Source organism: Microcaecilia unicolor, chromosome 11, assembly GCF_901765095.1.
Source record: "Microcaecilia unicolor chromosome 11, aMicUni1.1, whole genome shotgun sequence".
Lineage (NCBI taxonomy): Eukaryota > Metazoa > Chordata > Amphibia > Gymnophiona > Siphonopidae > Microcaecilia > Microcaecilia unicolor.
In genome coordinates, this window is record NC_044041.1 from 173,420,418 (window position 1) to 173,441,591 (window position 21,174).

Below are 21,174 nucleotides of genomic sequence, written 5' to 3' on the forward strand. Positions count from 1 at the left end.
GTCCTTAGAGATGGGCGCCCTTATAGATGGCCGCCCCCATTCGATTATGCCCCTCTATGTTATCACATTACATTGCTCGACACATAGAACTCGCATTCAAACCTCAGTAGCTATGTGGTTAGGCCTGCGGTAGCTTTCTGCATTGGCCCCTGAGGGTGGTTCTTTCTTCAATCAACATCTATTTCTATGTTTTGTTGGCATTTTTCAGTTAAAACCTAAAACCAGAAGTCCCAAATATAATACTGACAGTCATCTGACTCTTCTACCACCCTAAAGCTTTCATCTCATGGCTGATCACACTTAGCATAGAGTAATATCTCTGCCAGAAAAATCCTTTCCCTTACCTGTCCCCAGAAAGAGCTGCTGAGTTGAAAGCTCTCATTTATCATTTGAAGTAAGGTGAGAAATTCCTTGTCCTCATAGTCAAACCGGTTGCCGAAGACAATGGAGCAGATGACATTTGAGGTCGCTTGGCTGAAGAAGAAGGTGGGATCAAAGGGCATTTCTAGGGCAAGTAAAGAGAAAGACAGGCAATGAAATTCAGACACTTGGACTGGTGGTGCAAAAGATATTTTAGGTCTGTTGGGGGAGAAATGGTAGACATTATGTGTGCTTCTAGGGGAACTATAGCAATGGACTGATGTCATTCAAAATATTATTTATTTATTTATTATTACATTTATATCCCACATTTCCCCACTGATCACAGGCTCAAAGTGGCTTACAAAGTCTGTAGTGCAAGCTACAGTACAAGAAGAACAATTATGCAAATTGAGAATAAGATATAAAATAACAATTAAACATCAAAAGGCAAGAGATAATAACAGGTAATTATTGTCCTTGGATCTGAATTTATAGTAATAGTTAATTCAAGTTAGGTTAAACCTGGGGAATAAGCCTTCTTAAACAATACTGATTGCAATAATTTTCGGAAATTTAAGTAGTTCTGGGTAGAGTTTACTTGTTTGGGTAGAGCATTCCATAATTGAGTGCCTATATATGTAAAGTTGGTGGCGTAAATTGATTTGTATTTAAGGCCATTACAGTCTGGGTAGTGTAAATTCAGATATGATCTTGAGGTACTGAATCTGTTTCTGGGTGGTAAGTCAATTAATTTGAATATATATTCTGGGACTTCACCGAAGATTATCCTGTGAATTAGTGTGCATATTTTAAAGGCTACTCGTTCTCTAATGGGGAGCCAGTGCGAAATTTCTCAAAGTGGTTTTGCATTCAAATAAGCACCTTGATAACTTTGGGTTTTCCAAAGATCAGTCTAGCCGCAGTGTTTTGAGCTGTTTGTAATTTCTTTAGTAGTTGTTCCTTACATCCTGCATAGATAGCATTGCAGTAGTCTATCTGACTTAAGACCATAGATTGTATCAGATTGCAGAAGACATCATGAGGAAAAAATGGTTTTATTCGTTTGAGTCTCCAATGTTAAATGTCGATCAATAGTGATCCCTAGGAGTTTCAAACTATCTGAGATTGGTAAAGAAAGGTTGAGAGTATTTAAAGTAGTGGGATTATATTTGTTATACTGAGATGACAGAATTAAACAATGGGTTCAATGACTCTGTCTCCAAGTATAATTGACTGCAATACACATCTTGATATCCTATAAATGTATTTCAGCAAATTTATGAGGCAAGTTATCAAGGTGCTTATATCATACTTTGATTTACTCTGGGAGTCAACAATCTATGGTATCTCAGTACTGCAGGTTGCTGACTTCCATTGTAAATGAATAACTCTGCTTGAGAGCCACCTCACAAACAGCATTATTGTAGCAGCTCAGGAGCATCGGGCCTCAAACCCGTGCACCTAACAATAGTATCATGCTACTTTTGCTTTTTTCTATACAAGGAAATATGACCTTTAACGGTAGTAGCGTGAAACTACCATTAAAGACGCTATTTTGGAGGTAGCACTAGCAGATTATGAGCAACTGGGGATTGCTCCATCCTGGATGGGAATATGATTGGGGGGTGGCAGGGTCTGGATCAGCACTATGGTCCCTTTAAACTCTGGCCCGGGAGCGTTGGGCTATGGCTTTGAGGCCTAGTGCTCCCAGCACTGTAAAATCACTCCAACTTTGTCTAGGATTATTTTATTGTGATTTTATGGCAATAACGTGACTTGCGGTGTCACCTGGTGTTCACTGCAAGACAACTTATGGTTTTTATATAGTAATGAACTACTTTCTACACATTTCCATGTTTTGCATCTCATTACTATGTAACCTGCAGTGACATAATTATCAATGCATTAGAGCAAGACAAGATTCGTTAAAGCCTTGTAAGTCGCATTAATGGGCAATTAATGTGACTTAAGGCTTTAATACAGTGTGACAACTTCTCCTGTTAGTGATTATGGTAGCCCAATAATTCCTTTGTCAGCAGACCCTGAACCTTAAGAAAATGCAAAAAACTGTATTTCCTGCCTTTTTTTTTCCTGAACTCTTCCACCAGGCACTTGGCTTCCTCTTGGACTCGGTTTTCGATGCTCCTTTTCCCGAATCCAAAATCCCTCAGGGTCGAGAGGGTGAATCTCCGGAGCTGCTTCCAGGTCTCCCCATTGCTGAAAGCAACCCCTAGTAATAATAAAAAGAAAAAAATATATTTTGGACTGTTTTTAGATTACAGTATGCCAGCGTATTAGTCTGAATTGGCCAGATAATACCAGGGTTGTGCACACCAAAAACTCTGTTTTGTTTGTGATTTTTCATTTTGTTTCTTTGAAATGAAAAATAAAAATTAAGAAACCAAAGGAAAAAAAAAACCAAAACTAAAATAAAACGGTGTTGTGACAGTACAAAGTTTATATCTAAATTTCTCCTTGCCTGCTCCTCACCCTCTGCCTTCATACATAACCACATAGCCAATATCCAATGAGATAGGAGTGATCCCAAGTTAATTCTTTCCTACTGGTTCCATATTTCACAATGGAAGGAAAAGGGGGAGGAGGGACTTCTGAAATGTATGCCCTGTGTTGGAGCTGAGAGGAGGGCACATTAAATACCAGGGAAGGATGGAGGTCTCCTGAGTGTAGCAGGTCTAGGGGGACCCTTTTTATGCCCAACATCTAGGCTGAGGGGAGAGGGTTGAAGGTCTCATGAGACACTGAAGATAGTCTCTGGGAAATTTTCATTTCTTGACACTTCCCTTGTCGTTCCTGAGATTATTTTTTTGTTGTTGTGTTTTGTAGAAATATGCTAGCCCTTGCTCTCAGTAAAATACAGGCAAATGGCTCAGGCTAAGAGCTAGGCCTTTAAGAATCAGAAATCACCTTTGACACAGTTACAGTTCACTGTAGCAAATGCTGAAATGAGGTAATTGAGAGCTGGCAAGGGAGGGGGCATTTGCTCTTGTCAACCATCCTGAGACTGGCACCTGCAAGAAGTCATGAGCAAGATGTTTTGATTAAACTGAAAGATAGCAGAGGGTCAGACGCAAGTGGAGGGAAGGGGGAGCTGAGAAGAGCAAAATGACCTGTGAAGTCATCTCACAAGATGCGCTTTGAGCATATCTTGTTTATACTTAGAGCTTGAGAATATGTGACGTCATTCTGATCAACTGATAAGGGCCAAGAGCCCTGGTGACAAAGCTAGGGTCCATTGGAATCAATGGGGCCAAAATAGTATAAAGGAAGCAGTCTGAGGGGTATTAGAGCAGAAGGGAGAAGGAAGGCTACAAGAGAAGACTCCAGAAGGCCAGAGAGAGAGAGGACGTGTCATGTAATGCTGTTCCACCATGTGACTGCCTGATTTGCCTGTACTGCTATTGGTGAGATTGTAATAAACTGTCTTCTTATATCCCAGTGAGTCCTTCTGATTATGGAGCTTGTCAGTGCCCAGTTTATATTATTATATCTACTGAATACTGGGTTTCTTTCTAATTAAGGAGCCTGCTGCTGCTCTGTGTGAAACCGTCATGAGCAGATACCAGGTTGGGGTAATTAAGCACTTAGAGGGGATATGCAATTTTGTCCAGGGTAGTAAAAGGGCCATGGCTCCACTGCCCAAATGGAGATGACAGACCTAATAATTAAACAGTTTTTTTCCAGCATTTTTGTTGAGAGCATGTAGACTTTGCAAAGAGGTCACACTCTTCCTAAAACATGCATACTATTTGCAAAGAGGGCACTATTTTCTAAATAGTGCATGTGTTCTGGAGAGAGATTAGAAAAATGAGAGAAGTAGTTGGAAAGGTAGCTTTTATTGAAAAGTTGAAACAGCAGCTATCTGTTTCCATCTCTACAAAGAAGCAAAAGAAAGTGGAGGCAGTAGAAGGTAGTGGCAGCAACAGTATGGGAGAGTCTGCCTGTAAAGCCAATAGAGTAGTATGTGAACCCTGTTCACTGTGGAGAAGTGTATAAAGCAAGTTTTGTCAGATACTGATTCAGTTGATGAGGGAACTGCGGAAGCAGAAGACTGTGATCCATTATGTGATATGGAACAGAATAAAGGAGTAGTGTGACCATCAGGGCAACTTCAGGAACATCAGGACAACGAAGTAATGGAAGAAAAAACCTTTATTGATAGATCCCGGCATGGCACCATGTTTCGGCCAAGTGCCTGCCTCAGGGGCCTTTGTGTGGATAAGATATCTCATATGAATGAATGGACTTTGTTGTGTAGAACACTGGTGTCTTGAAAAAGACGCTCAGTATTTGGCATAGATGAAACACTGAGATTCCGCAATCACTGCTGAGGTGGAAGAAATGCAATACCGGAGACAGGGGGGTCAGTGGGATGCATTTAAGGGGAAAAGTAGGCACCATGAGGGATCAGTGGGATGCATTTAAGGGGAAAGTAGGCACCATGGCAGGTACTACTGGCAGAATTGGTAGCACCCTGTGAGTTACCACTTCCTTTCTACCCTTGATCTGCCTCATGGGAAATACAGAATGGGCTGTGCTGACACAGACAAAAGCTACTACAGTGCAGGGGCATAGCCAGACCTTACGGTGGGAGGGGGCCAGAGCCTGAGATGGGGGGCACATTTTAGTCTGCTGCCCCGCCGCAGTCTCCCCCCCCCCCCCCCCCCGCCACCTCACTGCGTTGCCCTGTCACTCCCCACCCACTACTGCAGCAAATACCTTGGCTGGCGGGGGTCCCCAAACCCCGCTATTGAAGCCTTCTCCAGCACTGGTCTCCAGCACTGCCGCGTTGCCTGCCCTGCTCTCTCTTCCTCCTCACGTCCTGCATGCTCCTTTAAGTGAAACTGAGCATGCTCAATTTCACTAAAAGGAGCATGCAGGACATGAGGGGGAAGAGAGCAGGGCAGGCAACAAGGCGGTGCCGGAGACCAACGCTGGACTAGGCTTCAGCTGGCAGGGGTTGGGGACCCCCACCAGCAAAACCAGGGGCCTGGAGGAAATTTGGGGGTGCCCAGACCCCTGTGGCCCCATGTAGCTATGCCACTGCTACAGTGTCCATAAAGATAAAATTCCTTCTTCTTTGGTTCTCTCAATTTATTGACATCAAGAGACTGTCTTCTTTGAGTCTTCTGTTTTTTGTGGTGTTTTGTATCTCCCATTGAATCTGTCAGTCTCTTTGCTTTATATTCCAAAAAGTAGTATGTAATAGTTTGATAAGGAAATTAAAGTAACTTGAGTCTCAGGTTGCTGTTGCCACTGTGGAAGACTGAGGTTTCCTTTGAAAATGTTTCTTACCGTGTTTGCGAAACACCTTGTCAAATGAGGGCAGATCTCCTCTTTCACTGAAATCCTCTGATCGAGTTATTAGGGCTTCCTTCACAGCATCATATCCACAAATCACCACCACTCGACGAAGACCCATGTAAATCGTGAAAACAGGACCGTACTTCTTATACAGCTGTTAAAAATGGCAGAAAATATCAAGAGAACCTCTTGTTTTTCCAAAAACATTGTAGGCTTGGCTTTTTGAACAAGTTTTTAATGTGATATTTTAATTCTGTTTTTAGTCTGTTCTTGAATTGTAACTTTCATGGCTTTATTGTAGTTATAACTTTGGAAAAGTGGTATAAGCTGCTAAATAAATAAAGGGGCCAAACTCAGCAGGAGATAACTGGGTTGGAGCATTTTGACATAAAAGAACAGTAATTGTGAGCTCTGGCAGGAATTTGCTGCTTACTTTGGCTACTATGCTGCAAATACAATACAAAATACAATGCAGAACTTTTACTAAGGTGAGCTAAGAGATTCCAAGGCCCCCTTTTATCAAGCCACGTTAGCGGCTGCCACACGGCAATGCCAATGGAGCCCATTCAAAGTGACCTTACCGCACCAGCAGCCGCTAGCGTGGTTTGATACAAGGGGGCTATTGCGCATGCTCACAGTGCTCGCTAAATGATAAGATGCCCATAGGAATGTAATGGGCCAGCCAGCTATGCAGCAGCCTAGAGGAGACTTGCTGAGCTCATCCTTCATCAGCAATGCATCTCTTAACCTGGAGCATTGAAAGCGCCCACCCCAGCCAGGTTTGCTTCCAGGGGCAGAGTCCTTTCCGGGTGGAGCCCGATCCATGATGGTTGCTGGCAAACCCCATGAGGGGGGTTTGAGCTGTGGTTCAGGAAGTACCGGCAGATCTCACAAGGCAGCCCTTGGCTGCAACTGATACGGCTGGTTCAGGAGGAGAGAACCAATAAGTAGTGGATTCTTTACAGCTAATGCCAACTTTCTTCATCTGGACTTACTCAGATAAGTATTTAAAGTTTTCAACCTTCTCTATAGAACAATGGCGTAGCCAGACAGCAGATTTTGGGTGGGCCTAGGCAAGAAGTGGGTGGGCACCAAGTGTTCTCCACCCCACCAAAAAAATGTGGAAAAATGCTTCTCTCCACCTTGGCACTCTGCAGCAGGCATGCGCTGAAAACTGAGCATGCATAGGTACCAGTATCGTGGAGAGCAGCATTTTCGTTACCATCAGGGGGAAGCCTTCAGCAGGCAGAGATTGGGATCCCCACCACCTACCGCTAAATGTGTACTACTGTTGGGTGGGCCTGAGCCCTATGTGGGTGGGCCCCGGCCACCCCAGCCCACCTGTGGCTACACCACTGCTATAGAAGCCAAAACCTGTTTCCTTAGAAACTATATGGGACGCTATTGTTAACATGGAGAAGACTCCATGAGACCAAAATCTGAAGATATATCAACAATTAATGAATGTTGTAACAAAAACTGATCACTTAGGAAAGGTTATGGGATAACTAGATAACAGAGTTCAAGTTGTGGAGAAGGATTATCAAACTGTTATGGAAAAACAACATATTTTTACTCAAGATTCCTTGAATCTTCGTCATAAGGTAGATGACTTGGAAAACAAACAGGAAACATACACTCAGATTTATACATTTTCCAAAATCTTCTTTATATCAATTTGTGGAAATGATAATGTTATCAATAGAAATCAAACAAAATAAAACATGGAAAAGAAAATAAGATGATACCTTTTTTATTGGACATAACTTAATACATTTCTTGATTAGCTTTCGAAGGTTGCCCTTTTTCGTCAGATCAGAAATAAGCTAGCTGACAGTGTATATAAGTGAAAACATTCAAGCATTACTATGACAGTCTGACAGGGTGGGAGGATGGGGGTGGGTAGGAGGTATGCATGGGGACATCAAAGCATATCATTGATATTCTAACAGGATGGGTGTGGATAGGTGAGGAGTCCTACCCTGTCAGACTGTCATAGTAATGCTTGAATGTTTTCACTTATATACACTGTCAGCTAGCACATTTGCTTATTTCCGATCTGACGAAGAAGGGCAACCTTCGAAAGCTAATCAAGAAATGTATTAAGTTATGTCCAATAAAAAAGGTATCATCTTATTTTCTTTTCCATGTTTTATTTTGTTTGATTTCTATTGATAACCTTAAGAGTGGACTAACACGGCTACCACACTCCTCTACTGGAAATGATAAAAAATTATTTTTGAAATGTTAAAAGTTTCTGAATCAGCTTGTCAACTTATGACACATATTTATTATATCCCACCATTTAAAAAATTTCATGGGGATGGCGAAGTGGCTCCAAATGTATCTTTGGACTCTTTAAACTCTTTATATATACGTGAAGAAACCCAATGGTTCTGCCCCCCAAAGTATATTTATATTGGGGCCCTTTTACTAAGGTGCGACTACACCTCGAATGCTGTGTTCAATTCTGGTCACTGCATCTCAAAAAAGATGTGTGGAATTAGAAAAAGGTACAGAGAAGGGCAACAAAAGTGATAAAGGGGATGGGATGACTTCCCTATGAGGAAAGGCTGAGGGGAGATATGATAGAGGTCTATAAAATAATGAGTGCAGTAGAACGGGTAGACGTGAATCGTTTGTTTACTCTTTCCAAAAATACTAGGACTAAGGGGCATGCGATGAAGCTACAAAGTAGTAAATTTAAAACGAATCTGAGAAAAGTTGTCTTCACTCAACATGTAATTAAACTCTGGAATTCATTGCCAGAGAATGTGGTAAAGGCAGTTAGTTTAACGGGGTTTAAAAAAGGTCTGGATGGCTTCTTAAAGAAAATGTCCATAGACCATTCTTAAATTGACTTGGGGAAAATCTACTGCTTATTTCTGGGATAAGCAGCATAAAATGTATTAAACTTTTTTGGGATCTTGTCAGGTATTTTTGACCTGGATTGACTACTGTTGGAAACAGGATGCTGGGCTTGATGGACCTTTGGTCTCTCCCAGTGTGGCAATACTTATGTACTCACTATCCTTTCCTTTAGTATCCTATGTTACTATGTAGATAAAACACTCAGAAAAGTTATGTTTCTAAAAACTATGCGCATTGTTATACAATACACCTAGTCCATGCCTAATTTAGGCATTTACACCAAGTTTTACTTGATAGAGCTTTCATTCAAGTTTAAGTGTTGATATTGAAAGTTAGAGTTCTCTGATAAAAATGCATAAACTGTTACATTCTATCACCATTGATCTTAACCTGATTCACAGAATCTATGACAAGGCAGATTTAGTGTGTAGAGCCTGAGCTCTTTCATTATAATTTGGGGACCATGGGTCAATTTTAGCAGGCAATGGAAAAGGTGCTGATAGTACCCCCAAGTACCCCCTCAAAAAAGCCCTGCCTATACTAGTTGAATGCTACATAAGAACATAAGAGTAGCCATACTGGGTCAGACCAATGGTCCATCTAGCTCAGTATCCTGTTTTCCAAACAGTGGCCAAGCCAGGTCACAAGTGTCCTGCAGAAACCCAAATTGTGGCAACGTTCCATACTATAAATCCCAGGGCAAGCAGTTGCTTCCCCATGCCTGTCTCAATAGTTAAGGCGGTAGGAGTGATGTATGATCAGAGCGCAGTTCTCTGATCATGTGGGCGGAATATCGAAGCAAGGGGAGGAGAAACATAAGGAGCGGGGACAACAAATATCATCTCTAGATCAACTGTACTGAGAGGGGGAGCAGTAAGCAAGATGAATGGACAGATGAAAATAGTAATCGCAAATTGATTTGGGAAATTCAAGAGAAAAATAATATGTCCTTAATTGAGATTTTAACTTGGCAAGAGAGGTTTCCATGCTGATATAGAGGGAAAAATTGTTCCAGAGGATTGGTGTTCCACACACCCATACCCCTCCTGACGGTGCTTAGATCATCTGATTCCCCACCCCAAACTGCTTACATAATCTGATCCTCTCCACAGTGTCCACATCATATGATACCCACTCCAACAGTGCCCATATCATCCAATCTCCCCTGACAATGCCCACATCCTCTGATCTCCCTCTCCACAGTGCCCACATCATCCAATCCCTATTCCAACTGTGCTCACATCATCTGATCTCCTCATCCAAAACCTTCCCCCCGACCAACTCTCATCCACCCCTCAATTCCTCTGGGACCTACCCAGGGTCTTCCCAGAACCGAGATGGGAAAAAATAGCCGCCTTCCTCCCTAGTGCCCACCCCACAGTACTGTTGTAATACTGTGAGATGACTGCCAGGAGTCAAGGCAGTCAATTTGCTTCCCAGCACAGTCCCAGACGGCAGCAGAGGAGCCAGCTGCCACCCAGGCATCAGTGGACCACCATGGAGACCCCGGGCAGGTCTTGGGTTCAGGGGACAGTCAGGTCTGGGGGAGACTTGTTTTGGGGGATTCAGGATCCGGGAGAGAGTGATCAGACGATGTGGGCATTGCCAGGGGGGATCAGACGATGTACACACTGCTGGAATGGGGATTGGAAGGGGAGAGTGAGCTCTGCCGCACCCTAATATGTCAGCTAGCATGTGCTACTGGATTTCCGGTAGCGCACTTGTACTTACAGCCTCCTCTTGAGGAGGCAGTAAGTTTGGCTGTGCTATTGGCAGTTGGGATAGCTAGTGTGCAGTATGCACCCGGGCGCTAGCTGACACAGCGGGTCACTCCTGGGTTAGGTAGCTAGCGTGGCATTTTTACTGTACGTTGCTGTTTTAATACATTAGCTGCCTAACATATCTTAGTAAAAAGGCTCCCCAAACTATACAATTATTTGGTGAATCCTCTGTCCTCTTTATGCTGAACTTAAAGAATTAAACTCAGACCACTGCTTTTCAACTAAGGTCCATCTCTTTTCTAAAATTTGCATCACCGGAAAAGACTTCTAGTGCCACAACTTTTGATGGGTGGAAACACACAGTTTCAGATCAAGCTGAGAGGTGGAGAGGAGTAACTAACAGGTTCTGAAATTCCAGTGTGTGAAGGAAAGGGCATGCCGTATCTTACTTCTGATGAATTTAGGCATGCTCAAGCATATAGCAAGCACTCCCTTGTCAAAGGCGACATGCCTCCAGCCGCTAAAATAGGCAGTCAACCCCAGAAGACATAAGATAGGGTTAAGTGGCCGTTTTTCTCAATGGAGGAGGATGAAGAGTGGAGTGGAGTGCTGCAGGGATCTGTACTGGGACTGGTGCTATTTTTTTTAAAGAACTTAATTAGTTACCCATACATAGCATACAAAGCTCAGAGAGGCAGCACACACACACACATACATATATATATGTCTAACCCCTTTTTAAACTCTGCTAAGCAAACCGCTTTCACATATATATATATATATATATATATATATATATATATATATGTGAAAGCGGTTTGCTTAGCAGAGTTTAAAAAGGGGTTAGACGGTTTCCTAAAGGACAAGTCCATAAACCACTATTAAATGGACTTTATATATAGATATATATATATATAAAGTCCATTTAATAGTGGTCTATGGACTTGTCCTTTAGGAAACCATCTAACCCCTTTTTAAACTCTGCTAAGCAAACCGCTTTCACCTCGTTCTCCGGCAACGAATTCCAGAGTTTAATTATGCGTTGGGTGAAAATTTTTCTTCACCCAACGCATAATTAAACTCTGCAATTCGTTGCCGGAAAACGTGGTGAAGTCGGTTAGCTTGGCAGAGTTTAAAAAGGGGTTAGACGGTTTCCTAAAGGACAAGTCCATAGACCACTACTTAGGAGCTTAGCTGAGATTGGGTGGCAGAGGTGGTGGGGGAGGCGGGGCTGGTGGTTGAGAGGCGGGGCTGGTGGTTGGGAGGCGGGGCTAGTGCTGGGCAGACTTCTACGGTCTGTGCCCTAAAAAAGACAGATACAAATCAAGGTAAGGTATACACAAAAAGTAGCACATATGAGTTTATCTTGTTGGGCAGACTGGATGGACCATGCAGGTCTTTTTCTGCCGTCATCTACTATGTTACTATCCAGCTCATTTTCGAAAGTGATCCCCGGCCATCTTCCGACATAAATTGGGAGATGGCCGGCGATCTCCTGAAACCGGCGAAATTGGTATAATCGAAAGCCAATTTTTTGACACCTTCGCCGCTTTCCCATCACAAAGCCAGCGAAAGTTCAAGGGGGCGTGTCGGCAGGGTACCGAAGGCGGGACATGGGCGTGTTTAAGAGATGGCCAGCTTTACCTGATAATGGAAAAAATAAAACCGGTGATGACGAGTATTTCGCCGGTTTCACTTGGTCCCTTTTTATTCATGACCAAGCCTCAAAAAGGTACCCCAACTGACCACCACACGGAATCGGTGATGACCTCCCCTTAATTATTTTTTTTAATTACATTTGTACCCCGCACTTTTTCCCACTCATGGCAGACTCAATGCGGCAGGCAATGGAGGGTTAAGTGACTTGCCCAGAGTCACAAGGAGCTGCCTGTGGCTGAAGTGGGAATCAAACTCAGTTCCTCAGGACCAAAGTCCACCACCCTAACCACTAGGCCACTCCTCCAAAGCCCCAGTTGATAACCCCCAGTGGTTACCAACCCCCTCCCACCCTAAAAAAACAAACTTTACAACATGTTTTGCCAGCCTCTATGCCCGCCTCAAATGTCATACCTAGCTCCATGACAGCAGTATGCAAGTCCCTGGAGCAGTTTTTAGTGGGTGCAGTGCACTTCAGGCAGGCGGACCCAGGCCCATCCCCCCTACCTGTTACACTTGTGGTGGTAAATGTTGAGCCCTCCAAAAAACCCCAACCCCCACTATACCCACATGTAGGTGCCCCCCTGCACCCCTTAGGGATATGGTAGTGGTATAGAGTTGTGGGGAGTGGGGTTTTGGGGGGGGGGGATTTGGAGGACTCAGCACCCATGGGACTGGAGCTATGCACCTGGGAGCTATTTTAATTTTTTTTTTTTTTTTAGAAGTGCCCCCTAGGGTGCCCGGTTGGTGTCCTGGCATGTGAGGGGGGCCAGTGCACTACAAATGCTGGCTCCTCCCACGACCAAATGCCTTGTATTTGGCCGGGTTTGAGATGGCCGGTTTCGGTTTCCATTATCGCTAAAAATCGATCCCGGCCATCTCAAACCCGGCCAGCTCTGGCATTTGGCTGGGGCCGAACCATATTATCGAATGAAAAGATGGCCGGCCATCTTTTTCGAAAATACGGTTGGCTCCGCCTGCTTGCAGCGCCGGCCCCGGAGATGGCCGGCCATACAGATGGCCGGTGCCTTTCAATTATGCCCCTCCACGTTACGATGTTACTACTAAATGGACTTGGGAAAAATCCACAATTCCAGGAATAACATGTATAGAATGTTTGTACGTTTGGGAAGCCTGCCAGGTGCCCTTGGCCTGGATTGGCCGCTGTCGTGGGCAGGATGCTGGGCTCGATGGACCCTTGGTCTTTTCCCAGTGTGGCATTACTTATGTACTTATAACCCCCAAATTCTATAAAAGTCGCCAAACATTGCACGCGCAATTTAACTGAATAGCAAGCCAAGCAATTATTGGCACTGACTAGATTTAATTGAAACTTATATGCATAAATTTAGGTGCAGGATCCACACCTAAATTTTACGTGCGAGTTAAAAAAAGGGGTGCGGAAATGAGGGGGTCATAAGTGGAACGGGGTGTCCCTATTATTTATGCACATTGTTCTAGAATAACAGCGATATGTGCCTAACTTAGGCATGTACATTTGTACCAGTTGGTGCAAACGGCCATGTCTAAAGTTAGGCACAAGTCCCGGGCATAAGCGCTATTCTAAAAACCGCACCTAACTTTAAGTGCAGCTTATAGAAGTGCACTTATATCGGCACCATATATAGAATTCACCCCTTAGTGTATAAATGCTAGGTATACCCCTGACACCCTCCCCCCCCCCCCCCCCCCCATGGTCCTTCCATATCCATACCCACCTTGCAGTTGCACGGTATAGAATTTGCATGCTAAAGTTAGAGAATACAGACTAAGGGGTCCTTTTTAATAAGTGGTGGCGGCCATTTTTGCTGCACACTTAGGCCTTTTTTTACCACAGCAGATAAAAAGGCCAAAAAAAGAAATGGCCATGCGGACAGATGGCACTTACTGAGTAGCCATTGGGGGTGGGGGGGAGCACTTAACGCCAGCCATTGAGGTGGCAGTAAGGGCTCTCACGCTAACCTGGTGGTAACCAAGTAGCACACAGTGCTGCCTGATTATTGCCGAGTAGCACATGGTGCTGCCCGATTACCTCTGGGTAAACTCCTATGAAAATATTTTTTAAAATATTTCCACTAGCACCAGAAATACTGTGCACTGGGAGTGAAGCTATCGTTTATCGTTTATTTATTTATTTATTTATTTACTATACCGTTTCTTATTGCATTCACAAAACATAACGGTTTACATCTTAAAATAAAATTGTTACATTAAAAAAAAGAACATATAGGAAATCCATTAATTTGATAGAAAAGCACAGCAAACTAAAACATCAATGCTAAAAGGTATATCAGCAATGGATAACCATTCATGACAGACAATATAATCAGACATATTATTAGTTACTACATGTTCGTTCTGTCTGTTTTTCCCCTTTCATCCCAGATTATTATCGAACGTATTCTGAAACAGAAATGTTTTCAAAAGTTTACGAAACTGTACATAAGACTCTTCCAATCTAATAATTTTAGGAAGACAGTTCCAAAGAGAAGAAGCTAGGAAGAAGAAAGCTGAGTTTCTAGTAGATTCCCATCTAGCCTTTTGTGGTGGTGGAATTACTAATCTATTATCTGTAAGCGATCGAAGTGTTCGTAAGGAACATATGGTAAGGTAAGATTAGCTAAATATGATGGAGTCAGTAAATGTAAGGCTACTTCTAGTGCCTGCCTTGACCCGGCGGTAGCTCCAGATTGGCATGCAGAAAGCCTGCTGCGGGCTTACTGCCATTTTGTAGAAGGGCCCCTTAATGCAGTTACATGCATAGCTGCAAATCAGTGCTAATTAGCGCCAGCTGACTCCAATTGGTTGTTAGTGTCAATTGGCAGCTAATTCATCAATTAACTTAGGCACATAACTGTATCAACCTTGAGTTCACTACCAAGTCATCTCCTCCTCTTCACCCTTCAACCCTCTCCCTCAACCAATCAACCCAGGCCTCCTTCTTCTCCTTTCCTGACATCACCGAGGAGGAAACCGCTCGCCTTCTTTCCTCCTCGAAATGCACCACCTGCTCTTCTGATCCCATCCCCACCAACTTACTTAACATCATCTCTCATACTATCACCCCCGCCATCTGTCATATCCTCAACCTCTCTCTCTCCACTGCAACTGTCCCTGACACCTTCAAGCACGCCGTAGTCACACCTCTCCTCAAAAAACCATCACTTGACCCTACCTGTCCCTCCAACTACCGCCCCATCTCCCTCCTACCCTTCCTCTCTAAAATACTTGAGCGCGCCGTTCACAGCCGCTGCCTTGATTTTCTCTCCTCTCATGCCATCCTCGATCCACTTCAATCCGGTTTTCGCCCTCTACACTCGACAGAAACAGCACTCTGTAATGACCTGTTCCTTGCCAAATCCAGAGGCCACTACTCCATCCTCATCCTCCTCGATCTATCCGCCGCTTTTGACACTGTCAATCATGATTTACTTCTTGCCACACTGTACTCATTTGGGTTCCTTGGCTCTGTCCTCTCCTGGTTCTCCTCCTATCTCTCCCACCGCACCTTCAGAGTTCACTCTCATGGATCCTCCTCCACCCCCATCCCGCTATCTGTTGGTGTTCTCCAGGGATCTGTCCTTGGACCCCTTCTCTTCTCAATCTACACCTCTTCCCTGGGCTCCCTGATCTCATCTCATGGCTTCCAGTATCATCTCTATGCTGATGACACCCAGCTGTATCTCTCCACACCAGACATCACCGCGGAGACCCAGGCAAAGGTATCAGCCTGCTTATCCGACATTGCTGCCTGGATGTCCAACCGCCACCTGAAACTGAACATGTCCACCAAAACCCACTTCTCCTCTTCCTCCACTTTCTATCTCAGTTGATAACACCCTCATCCTCCCCATCTCATCTGCCCGCAACCTTGGAGTCATCTTCGACTCCTCCCTCTCCTTCTCTGCGCATATCCAGCAGATAGCCAAGACCTGTCGCTTCTTCCTCTTTAACATCAGCAAAATTTGCCCTTTCCTCTCTGAACACACCACCCAAACTCTCGTCCATGCTCTCATTACCTCTCGCCTTGACTACTGCAACTTACTCCTCACCAGCCTCCCACTTAGCCACCTAGCCCCTCTTCAATCTGTTCAGAACTCTGCTGCACGTCTTATATTCCGCCAGAACCGATATACTCATATCACCCCTCTCCTCAGGTCACTTCACTGGCTTCCAATCAGATACCGCATTCAGTTTAAGCTTCTCCTTCTTACCTACAAATGCACTCAGTCTGCTGCCCCTCACTACCTCTCTACCCTCATCTCCCCTTATGTTCCCGCCCGAAACCTCCGTTCACAGGACAAATCCCTCCTCTCATTACCCTTCTCCACCAGCGCCAACTCCAGGCTCCGCTCATTCTGCCTCGCCTCACCCTAAGCTTGGAACAACCTTCCTGAGTCCTTACGCCAAGCCCCCTCCCTGCCCATCTTCAAGTTTTTGCTTAAAGCCCACCTCTTCAATGCTGCGTTTGGCACCTAACCCTTACCTGTCAGGAATTCTAGACTGCCCCAATTTGTCTGCCCCTATCGGTCTGACTGTTCACGTGTCCTTTAGATTGTAAGCTCTTTGAGCAGGGATGGTCCTTCTATGTTAAATTGTACAGCGCTGCGAAACCCTAGTAGCGCTTTAGAAATGTTAAGTAGTAAGTAGTAGTAGTAGGTATTCCATAACCTGCACACACAATTTTGCATGTTAAAGACTAGGGGCTCCTTTTACAAAGGCGTGCTGAAAAGTGGCTTGCAGTAGTGTAGGCACAGGTTTTGGGCGTACACAGAATCATTTTTCAGCACGCCTGTAAAAAAAGGCATCTTTCTTTTTTTCCCAAAAATGGACATGCGGTAAAATCAAAATTGCCGCGCATCCATTTTGGGTCTCTGACCTTACCGCAAGCCGTAGACCTAGCGGTAAAGAATTTGGGCAGTAAGGACCTCCGCCCATCAGATGCTACTTGCCTTGCATCCGCTATGCGCGTCCAAAAAATGTATATTCAGACACACGTGGCGGACACGTGATCTTTCTTTTTTTCCCAAAAATGGACGTGCGGTAAAATCAAAATTGCCGCGCATCCATTTTGGGTCTCTGACCTTACCGCAAGCCGTAGACCTAGCGGTAAAGAATTTGGGCAGTAAGGACCTCCGCCCATCAGATGCTACTTGCCATGCATCCGCTATGCGCGTCCAAAAAATGTATATTCAGACACACGTGGCGGACACGTGATCTTTCTTTTTTTCCCAAAAATGGACGTGCGGTAAAATCAAAATTGCCGCGCATCCATTTTGGGTCTCTGACCTTACCGCAAGCCGTAGACCTAGCGATAAAGAATTTGGGCAGTAAGGACCTCCGCCCATCAGATGCTACTTGCCATGCATCCGCTATGCGCGTCCAAAAAATGTATATTCAGACACACATGGCGGACACGTGATCTTTCTTTTTTTCCCAAAAATGGACGTGCGGTAAAATCAAAATTGCCGCGCATCCATTTTGGGTCTCTGACCTTACCGCAAGCCGTAGACCTAGCGGTAAAGAATTTGGGCAGTAAGGACCTCCGCCCATCAGATGCTACTTGCCATGCATCCGCTATGCGCGTCCAAAAAATGTATATTCAGACACACGTGGCGGACACGTGATCTTTCTTTTTTTCCCAAAAATGGACGTGCGGTAAAATCAAAATTGCCGCGCATCCATTTTGGGTCTCTGACCTTACCGCAAGCCGTAGACCTAGCGATAAAGAATTTGGGCAGTAAGGACCTCCGCCCATCAGATGCTACTTGCCATGCATCCGCTATGCGGGTCCAAAAAATGTATATTCAGACACAAGTGGCGGACACGTGATCTTTCTTTTTTTCCCAAAAATGGACGTGCGGTAAAATCAAAATTGCCGCGCATCCATTTTGGGTCTCTGACCTTACCGCAAGCCGTAGACCTAGCGGTAAAGAATTTGGGCAGTAAGGACCTCCGCCCATCAGATGCTACTTGCCATGCATCCGCTATGCGCGTCCAAAAAATGTATATTCAGACACACGTGGCGGACACGTGATCTTTCTTTTTTTCCCAAAAATGGACATGCGGTAAAATCAAAATTGCCGCGCATCCATTTTGGGTCTCTGACCTTACCGCAAGCCGTAGACCTAGCGGTAAAGAATTTGGGCAGTAAGGACCTCCGCCCATCAGATGCTACTTGCCATGCATCCGCTATGCGCGTCCAAAAAATGTATATTCAGACACACGTGGCGGACACGTGATCTTTCTTTTTTTCCCAAAAATGGACGTGCGGTAAAATCAAAATTGCCGCGCATCCATTTTGGGTCTCTGACCTTACCGCAAGCCGTAGACCTAGCGGTAAAGAATTTGGGCAGTAAGGACCTCCGCCCATCAGATGCTACTTGCCATGCATCCGCTATGCGCGTCCAAAAAATGTATATTCAGACACACGTGGCGGACACGTGATCTTTCTTTTTTCCCCAAAAATGGACGTGCGGTAAAATCAAAATTGCCGCGCATCCATTTTGGGTCTCTGACCTTACCGCAAGCCGTAGACCTAGCGGTAAAGAATGTGGGCAGTAAGGACCTCCGCCCATCAGATGCTACTTGCCATGCATCCGCTATGCGCGTCCAAAAAATGTATATTCATACACACGTGGCGGACATGTGATCTTTCTTTTTTTCCCAAAAATGGACGTGCGGTAAAATCAAAATTGCCGCGCATCCATTTTGGGTCTCTGACCTTACCGCCAGCCGTAGACCTAGCGGTAAAGAATTTGGGCATTAAGGACCTCCGCCCATCAGATGCTACTTGCCATGCGTCTGCTATGCGCATCTGAGAAATGTATATTCAGACACGCGTGGCGGACGCGTGCCAAAAATGAAATTACAGCAAGTGCCACGCAGTAGTCGGGTGGTAAGTCTATTTTGGCGCATGTTGAGCGTGTGTAGGCGCCTACGTGGCTTAGTAAAAGGGGCCCTAGATTCAGTCAATAGCACTGAAAAACAGCACCGAAAAAAATTGTTGTGGAGTGCTATTTTAGAAGCAGTGTTCAGAGTCTTGTGCCATTTATAAAATAGCGTTTAGAGCTGGTTCCTGTGCCAAACGTTGGTTGCAAGGATTTACGACAACTAAAACCTGGTGTAAATCCTGATATGTAAGTTAGGAGCGGATCCCCCGAATTCTATAACACTGTGCACATCTTGTGAGAATGTCCATGACCCGCCCATGCCCCTCCCATGGCCATGCCCCCTTTTGGGTTGCACGCCATGAGCTTTGTGCACACAGTGAAATGTACATGCAACTCCCAGTTGAGGCCAATTAATGACAAAAATAAATTATTCGTGTTCAATTAAGAAGGTGGAATGGATGCAATTAATTCTCCTGATAATTTAGAGGTTTCACAGTTTTTATAATCCTCCCAAGATGTCATTAGTAACCAAGTAGCACTTTATTAATTACTTTTTATTCAGACGAGAACAACATGACAGTACTGAGGGCTTATTTTCCTAAGAAGAACTTGCCTTTTTGTGATCCGTCAGTCGTGTTATTTACAGATGTTTCAAAGCCCAGTCAACTGTACAGGGAGACATTTTTGCAATTGAAATATAAGGTATTAGCAATTGGTGCCACCTTTTTTCTTAAGTTTCCCTGCAAATGTGTAGTGGACTATGAGAACAACCATTATATTTTCTTAGATTCTATACAATTTGAATCTTTTTTAGTGAACAAACCTGTTAAGGAGAAAGTAGAGAATGTGGGGACTAATTCCTAATGTGTTTTGTACAGTGCATTTTTTCTAGCAAAATAGGTGCCGGTACTCAAATGTTAGGCCACCCTTCAGGGGTGGGGTGATCACTATGGGACCCACCCCACAATAGCCAGGCCCCCTGCAACCAGTCACAGACTGCCTATGACAAGGCAGAAATAGAGCGGCATTTTCAAATGGGGACGACCATCTCTAAGGGCACCCAACTCTAAGGATGGTGCCACGAAGGGGCAGGGCAACATGTATTATCGAAACAAGATGGACGCCCATCTTTTGTTTCGATAATACGGTCGGGGACGCCCAAATCTTGACATTTAGGTCGATCTTAGAGATGGTCGTCCTCGGTTTTCGGCGATAATGGAAACCAAAGACGTCTATCTCAAAAACGTCCAAATCCAAGCCCGTTGGTTGTGGGAGGAGCCAGCATTTGTAGTGCACTGGTCCCCCTCACATGCCAGGACACCAACCGGGCACCCTAGGGGGCACTGCAGTGGACTTCAGAAATTGCTCCCAGGTGCATAGCTCCCTTACCTTGGGTGCTCAGCCCCCCCAACCCCCCCAGGTCCGCCTGCGTGAAGTACACTGCACCCAGTACAACTGCTCCATGTACCTGTACACTGCTGCGATGGACCCGAGTAAGGCATTTGAGGCTGGCAAAAAAGTATTTTTAAACTTGTTTTTTATGGTGGGAGGGGGTTAGTGACCACTGGGGGAGTTCCCTCCGGTGGTCATCTGGTCAGTTCTTGCACCTTTTTAAGGCTTGGTCGTGAAAAATATGGACCAAGTAAAGTCGGCCAAGTGCTCGTCAGGGACGCCCTTCTTTTTTCCATTATCGGCCGAGGACGACCATCTCCTAATCACGCCCCAGTCCCGCCTTCACTACCTTGCCGACATGCTCCCATGAACTTTGGTCGTTCCCGCGACGGAAAGCAGTCGAGGGTGTCAAAAAATCGGCTTTCAATTGTGCCAATTTGGATGACCTTGCGAGAAGGACGGCCATCTCCCAATTTGTGTCGAAAGATGGGCATCCTTCTCTTTTGAAAATAAGCGTGTTAGTGTGTAGAGCCAGAGCTCTTTCATTAAAACTTGGCGACCATGAGTCAATTTTAGCAGACAATGGAAAAGGTGCTGGTACTCAGTACCCCCAAGTATCCCCTCAAAAAAAAGCCCTGGTTTTGTAGCTGGTGGGCTTATTAATTTGGTTAGCATCAGTTCTAAAAAATGTATTGATGCTTGCTAATAGCCGATTATTTTGATTTGAGTTTGGTTGTTACTTCTGCTAATCCGTAGTATGTTCCTCATGATGTGGGTTATACGATTTTATGTTTCATATTGTGCTTTTCTTTTTGTTATCATTCCTCATTTTGTTGGTCAATTTATGATAAAATCTTTAATTAAAAAAAAAAAGCAAGTAAGATGCATGCACATGTAAGAATCACATGCAAAATACTGCACATATCTTTTAGCCAAGCACAAAATCCACAGGGGTG

At 44.6% G+C, this 21,174-nt stretch overlaps 1 protein-coding gene across 1 annotated transcript in view; it reads right to left on the reverse strand.

Annotated features, from left to right (window-relative positions):
* Positions 1-21,174, reverse strand: part of LOC115481007 (cytochrome P450 2G1-like) — a 140,426-nt gene that overhangs the window by 116,740 nt on the left and 2,512 nt on the right. The window contains exons 2-4 of the mRNA XM_030219992.1: positions 5,677-5,839; positions 2,444-2,593; positions 345-505 (exon numbers count right to left, since the gene is read on the reverse strand). Coding sequence (XP_030075852.1) covers positions 345-505; positions 2,444-2,593; positions 5,677-5,839 — 474 coding nt within the window. The remainder of the gene's footprint in view (positions 1-344; positions 506-2,443; positions 2,594-5,676; positions 5,840-21,174) is intronic.